Here is a 7,214-nt window from a genome sequence, read left to right as displayed (position 1 = left end):
ACTTGTGCACTATGAATACATTGTGTTCTGTCTGTGTATGAAATATTGCTGCTGTGGATTCTTTACTGTTCCATCACTGTTCATTCCTCTGTCTCCTCTCAGGACTCGTGGAGGTGAGCTCACCTGTTTCACGTCGTAGGCGAACAGCGCGTACTTCAGGTCTGCAGAGAGCGAGTACTTCACCACCTTGAAGGCCACCTGAAACATAAAGATCCCCTTCACCGCTGAGGAACTCTGACACGGCAAACGATTCTATAAAAAAAGTTAGTTTTTTGTTTAAAATACTTGAAAAGAGGAAGTTTAAAAACAACGGACAAACGTGCTGTTGGTCAGGATGACCTCCGTCTCGTTGGAGGAGAAGTTGAACTTGATAACGTGGCCGTCGCGGTTCCTGTACACCACCTCAGAGTCTGAGCACGCACACACACACACACACACACACACACACACACACACACACACACACACACACACACACACACACACACACACACGAGAAACATTCAACACATTAAAATCATTAACACACGAGCGGCTCAAAGAACGACCAACAGCTGCTGTGAGGATGACAAACACAATGTGCAAGAGCTGACGGGTGGAAATAACACACACACACACACACACAGTAAAATGAAGTTATTCTAAATAAACATACACCATAATGTCTCATATCTTTTGATCTGCGTGGACTGAAGCTTCCTGGTTCTGTTCGCTGGAGTTAGTCGTGAGTCTTTCATGCTGTGGAGGTAAAGACACCTGGACCAGAGCGATGATCATCCCGCTCTAAATATCTCCCTAACACGATATCCTCCTGACAACAAATGCCTCAACGTGTCGTTGAGCGACAGGTTTCACGTGGCAGAAGAAGAGAAAACACCTGAGAGAGACTTTAGGTTCTAAACCACAGGAACAGGACAAGATGTTTTACTTCAAACAATAACGCACCTTATTAATGTTAAATACATGCATGTAAATGTCATAAAATGGATTTCTAGCTGGCCTCTCCGGACTTAAACATGTAAATAAAATGAGATCAGTCACAGTGAGGACAGACATGATAATAAATGTTATTTCTTTTGCGTGTTATTGTATTTTTCATGAACAGGAAGCAGCTGCTGCTTCGACAGAAGAAGAAGAGGAACTCTCTCCTCTGTGATTTCACTCCTCTGGGGAGTCGTTCCATCGGCCATCGCTCTGAACCCACCGTCTGTCCACTGGGACACACACACACACACACACACACACACACACACACACACACACACACACACACACACACACACACACACAATATGGTGTGTCTCCTTTACTTCAGTATTTTATATTCTACTTCAAGCATCTTGGATCTAAACTGTTCCTCCTCATTAAGATCCTCATCAGACTGATCCAGGACCAGCTGCCTCTCTCTCTTTCCTCTGCTCCCTCTCTTTCCTCTCCTCTCTCTCTTCCCTCTCTTTCCTCTGCTCTCTCTCCTCCCTCTGCTCTCTCTCTTTCCTCTGCTCTCTCTCTTTCCTCTCCTCTCTCTCTTCCCTCTGCTCTCTCTCCTCCCTCTGCTCTCTCTCCTCCCTCTGCTCTCTCTCCTCCCTCTGCTCTCTCTCTTTCCTCTCCTCTCTCTCTTTCCTCTGCTCTCTCTCTTTCCTCTGCTCTCTCTCTTTCCTCTCCTCTCTCTCTTCCCTCTGCTCTCTCTCCTCCCTCTGCTCTCTCTCCTCCCTCTGCTCTCTCTCCTCCCTCTGCTCTCTCTCTTTCCTCTCCTCTCTCTCTTCCCTCTGCTCTCTCTCTTCCCTCTGCTCTCTCTCTTCCCTCTGCTCTCTCTCCTCCCTCTGCTCTCTCTCTTTCCTCTCCTCTCTCTCTTTCCTCTGCTCTCTCTCTTTCCTCTGCTCCCTCTCTTTCCTCTCCTCCTAAAGAGTTGTTCTTGTTGTTTGTTGCTTGTCTCCACATGTTACACAACACTAACACAACGGATGCATTATTCATGTGCTTTTACTGCTGCGGGTCACCGCTAAAGATGCAACCTATTGTTGTGCAAACCTCATTAGCAATCACAGAGGACGAGCAGCGTGGAGCACTCATCCACGCTCTGATTGGACACACACACACACACACACACACACACACACACACACACACACACACGCACACACACACACTATTATCTAACACAAGAAACCTGAATGTTTCCTTGGTCTGATAGAAACGCGCTCCGCTCACATTAACGGAACATTCTTCGGGCTTCCAGTAAAATTTAGAGACGCGATTAAAAATATGTTATTTTCATGCTCGCTGCTTTGCGTCTGCAGGAGCTGAAGACTGAATAAATTACCAGGAAAGAGCAGATTATCCTTCTGAGTCAACTCTTCTAGTTAAGGTGTGTGTGTGTGTGTGTGTGTGTGTGTGTGTGTGTGTGTGTGTGTGTGTGTGTGTGTGTGTGTGTGTGTGTGTGTGTGTAGCACAGATGCAATAAGCATCAAGTTCCCTGTGACAATAAGCTCTGTTGTTGTTGTTGCTGCTGTTTTTATTATTATTGTTTATTTAATATGGTTCATCCCAAGGTGGGAGGACGCTCGGCCCTGAGTCACTGCAGGCTGACGCTCGTCTACTGTGAAGCCATCTGTGTGTGTGTGTGTGTGTGTGTGTGTGTGTGTGTGTGTGTGTGTCAGCAGGAGTTTATGCCTTTATGAGAACGAGTGCAGCGATAAAGAACAGAGACACAAAAATTAACTAAATTCAGCATCCTCAGGGCAGAAGAAACGACAACATATTTTATGTATTGTATATGACACTAGAACAAACATAGAATATGAATATTCATCTGTTTTAATTTGATCTAATAAGTATATCCATCTATTTTAATGTAATCAAAGTGTGAAGTCAATGCAAAACTATGTGTTCTGATTTGATTTTATTAAAGTGGACTTCAAGTTCCACATCTTACAGGAAATACTGACACATTGCATTAATAAATTAACCGTACTATGAGTTGCATCCTGCATGTGACCTCTGATGCATCCTGATGCCTGAACGCGTCCCGGCGCTTCATCTGATCTGTGCTCCATCTTCTGTGAGATCTTTTTATAAACTGGTCTGGAGGAATAAAAGGTTTCTGGCGTCTGAGTGTTTCTGCTCTGAACCTTCTGACCCGGAGGGAGGCGGCTTCATCGGGGCCATGTTTGTCTTTTTAATAAACTCGTGTGAGTGGAAGTCGCCGCTGTGTTCTCGGTGAGAAACGAGAGCAAAAGGTGTTGAAACCCCACCGAGCGCCGCCCCACCGGACGCTGCTTCAACCCGACACGGCCAGCGCCTCTCAGACGGTTTCTTCTCCTCGGTTACATCACCATCACTCCTTCCTCACTATGTCACGCCGTCCTCACCTCCTGTGTCACCTCCTGTGTCACCTCCTGTGTCACCTCCTGTGTCACCTCCTGTGTCACCTCCTGTGTCACCTCCTGTGTCACCTCCCTGCCTCTGACTCGCTGCACCGGAAGGCAGCGCCGGATTCATGCGGCGTTTACGCTGTCGCTTTGAAGCCATGATCACAGACATCGTTTAAAGCAGGACTCTGACTTTCAAGAGAATCACGTAAAACGTGTTCCTTATAAATTAAAAGTTGATTTCACAAGCAGACAAAATGCTCTGCTGCTCACCCAGAATGCACTGCAGCTAAAACACAAAGGTCTTGTTGTCATCACATGTCTGCATATCAAGATGCCGTCCGCATAGAGATTACAGATATTCACACATGAACGGACAGAGGACGGTGACACCTGCTGCAGAATGAAAGAGGCCACGTGGGCTCTGATCTCTCTGCAGTACTAATATCTAATAATAAGCAGTACTCTGCAGTACTAATATCTAATAATAAGCAGCACTCTGCAGTACTCACTGCTGATCCACTGGGCCTCGGGGTCGTGGACGCTGAACTCCGGCTTGTACAGATCCGCCACCGTCAGCCGGGACTGGCCGCTGCTGGGCAGCTCCGCTGGGAGGAGAGACACAAGGAGCTCAAAGTCAAATCCATCCTCATCGCGTCGCCCGCCAGGAAGGAAAGCAGCGCACGACGTACCGGGCGTGAGCACCACCACCGACATGGTGATGAGCGAGCACACCACCACGATCACCAGCAGGGAGATGGCGATGCCCTTCCAGTTCCTCTGAGCGGGGCTGACGTCCACGAACTCCTGCACACACACACACACACACACACACACACACACACACACACACACACACACACGAGAAGAACACAAAGACAGCATTGGTGCAATCACATTACATCATGACAATCACATTTTATCAGCTGATTTTGGACTTCAAAAAGGTGCACAGAGCGACAGTCAGCTGTGTCTTCAACAGCTGTTTGATACATATTAATGCTGCTAAGAGGAGCATATTAATGCTGCTAAGAGGAGCATATTAATGCTGCTGAGAGGAGCATATTAATACTGCTAAGAGGAGCATATTAATGCTGCTAAGAGGAGCATATTAATGCTGCTGAGAGGAGCATATTAATACTGCTAAGAGGAGCATATTAATGCTGCTAAGAGGAGCATATTAATGCTGCTAAGAGGAGCATATTAATGCTAATATAAGGAGCATCATCTGAAAACCAGCAGCTCAGTTAATAATTACCTCATAAAGATCTTGGGAGACGTGTGTGATTTTGTTGAAATAAAAAGGCAACTAGTTCTCAAACAACTCAGAAAACCATGAAACCTTTACTTTATCTGGAATAAGACGATTTAAAACGCCACGATTCAAGCAGACGTCTCTGGTACGCGACCACACAAACAGAGTTCAGAGTATGAATCTTCTTTTGTTAGGTTCAGGTGAGAGACGTCGACGCTCTCATCTGAACCAAAAGACTCCCGGACGTTTGCATCTGGAACTTTTCTGACGACATCTGCGACCCGCCGAGAAGCGGCCGGGTTACATCACCTCTCCTGGACTCCTCCGCTCACTCGCTTCAGGCGAGAGGGATGAGCTACCTGTAGACTTAAAAAAAGAGAACAAAATGATGCAAGGAGGCTTTTTTCAGTTCAAGCGCGGGGATTTGGCGAGAAGCCGGGCGTGGACGAGCTCTCCAGCAGCGACACGGCGGGGAGCTGTAATAGGTAGCTGTCATGTGGTGTTTGCTTCACCATTGTTCAGAGCTGGAGAAAGAGACAGAGTGATACATCAAAGGAGACAGTGTGAAGCCTCTTCCTCACATCAAACGTGTCCAATTTAATGTCGACTCTTTTACAGAAGCACTGTTCCTGCGTCAGACTTCCATGTGGACGAGAGAGCCACGAAAAGGGATTAGATCTCCTTTTGGAGGCAGAAACTTCTTCTGATAGGAACCGACCTCTACATGAATAAAACATGGAAAACGGTGGTTGTGTCTCCGGTTTTCACAACGTCTTGGCCTTTGGAAAAGGTCATTTTAAAATGCTTATTATGTAATTGCACAAACTGCAACAACACATTGTTTATGCACAAACCTGACAACACTCATTTGAGTGTAAACGTGCAAAAATAAGATGTCAGATAACGGTGAAACGTGAACGAGGCCCCAAGGCGGCACAAGACGTCCAGCAGCTGGTTAGCTTAGCTTAGCACAAACACTGGGAACAGGGGGAAACTGATAGCATAGCTTTGTTTAATCTGCACAAAAACTGCAGGAACTTTAATATCTTTTGAATAGTCTTTTGAAACAGCATGAATCCTTTTGGCTTCCAAGTTCAAGCTATTGAAGAACATAATGTACACAGAAGAGTACACTGTACTATTCATAGTAATACTACGACTACATAGTACACAAGTCAGTGTCAATGAAGGATTATAGTCAAGAGAAAAAGGCAGAAATGTGTCCTGAACAATCTGTATCTCATGTTGTGTTGGGTGAGGAGGAAACTGTTTAATTAATGAAGCAAGAGAAACTGATTCTCTCACACACACACACACACACACACACACACACACACACACACACGGAGAATTAGCTTCGAGATGTTGAACTAATTCTCAGAGAGCAGTCGATGGCTCAGTGATGTGCAAAGAAGGCTCTACCCACTGCCGTGTGTGTGTGTGTGTGTGTGTGTGTGTGTGTGTGTGTGTGTGTGTGTGTGTGTGTGTATTGAGTTAACAGGATAAAGTCACAGAAATGGATCGATGGAGAAACTCTTAGATGGAAATCCATGCAGGTTTTGAACAAACACAAATGTTTGCCTGTTTAAGGCTTAAAATGTGAAAAGAACTTAAATAACAGCTTTGAAACTGATTTTCACCAAAATAAAAGGTCAAATACAAAGTTTAACGTTTCTTTACTGCACTGTAACTTTTATTCCCCTGCTTTATGACATTTTACATTATTTCTACACTATTTGAATCGTATGCACATCTTGTTTCTTCACTATTTAAATCTCTTTTTGTGTCGTATGTAACACAACTCATAAAGAACACCAACTCGCCTCATTCCTTTCAAAATATGATTTCCTTGCAAATCTTTTCCAAAAACCCTTCTTTACTCTGTTTTAAGGGGTTTTCTGCAGCTGCACAATTGTGTTAAGGTCCAGCACACAGACACCATGAACACACAACTCACCACTACACTGAACTAAGTCCTGAAAACACACAACACCTGCACCCAAGACAGGTAAAGTCCCACAACGGCTGTGCATTAATTGCATTAACACAACTACACCTGAGATCAATGTTAACATGCAACACAAAGACACAAAGATAGAATAATAATGTAATGACTGCACTGTGATGCATGTTTGCAGGTTATTAAATCCCATATGAATGCATCTGATATCGGGAGGAGGGGTCCTCCTCAGGAGGGGGGTCCTCCTCAGGAGGGGGGGTCCTCCTCCCCAGGTGCGGGTCCCCGCTCCCGGTACCTCGTCCTGCGCCTCCTTGGGTTTCTTCTTCGTGGGGTCTTTGGACGCCGTCATGGTGCAGCAGCTCCCGGTCCTTCACGGCAGCGGCTCTCCCGGTAATAACATCCCGGACCTGTCGGCGCGTCAATTTAGCGGCGCGAGCGTCAAGCTGCCGCGCGACGCGGACGACTTCCGGGAGAGGCTTTCAAAATAAATGCAGGACTTCGCTGTTTTGGTAACAACACAGTAGTTTTTAAAGCTCTGCAATATATATTGTGGTTTAATAAAATAATATTACTAGACCTATTTTAGATTTACTGTTTACTAATTCAAATTATATTTAGATTTTTGTCGTAA

The 7,214-nt window shown here is 45.5% G+C and overlaps 1 protein-coding gene across 1 annotated transcript; it reads right to left on the bottom strand.

Annotated features, from left to right (window-relative positions):
- Positions 1 to 9: 9 nt before the first annotated feature.
- On the bottom strand, positions 10 to 6,978 carry LOC137789165 (inactive dipeptidyl peptidase 10-like). Its single transcript, XM_068582434.1, has 5 exons — positions 6,879 to 6,978; positions 4,061 to 4,175; positions 3,881 to 3,976; positions 316 to 410; positions 10 to 198 (listed from the first exon to the last, which is right to left on the bottom strand). The coding sequence occupies exons 1-5, from the start codon at positions 6,930 to 6,932 to the stop codon at positions 10 to 12; spliced, it is 549 nt and encodes a 182-aa protein (XP_068438535.1). The 5' UTR covers positions 6,933 to 6,978.
- Positions 6,979 to 7,214: the final 236 nt, after the last annotated feature.

The sequence above is a fragment of the Clinocottus analis genome, unplaced genomic scaffold (assembly GCF_023055335.1).
Source record: "Clinocottus analis isolate CAN_PGR_092001 unplaced genomic scaffold, fCliAna1.0.p SCAF_188, whole genome shotgun sequence".
Classification (NCBI taxonomy): Eukaryota; Metazoa; Chordata; class Actinopteri; order Perciformes; family Cottidae; genus Clinocottus; species Clinocottus analis.
This window is presented reverse-complemented; position numbering and strand designations above follow the sequence as displayed.

Bases quoted from the DNA above. Each gene is read 5' to 3' on its own strand.
- LOC137789165 (XM_068582434.1), bottom strand. From the start codon at position 6,932: ATGACGGCGTCCAAAGACCCCACGAAGAAGAAACCCAAGGAGGCGCAG. The intron at 411-3,880 runs GTGAGTACTGCA...GTGCGTGCTCAG, and splicing joins CGAGGCCCAGTGGATCAGCA to ACTCTGAGGTGGTGTACAGG. The intron at 199-315 runs GTCCGTTGTTTT...TTTATGTTTCAG, and splicing joins TCCTGACCAACAGCACGTTT to GTGGCCTTCAAGGTGGTGAA.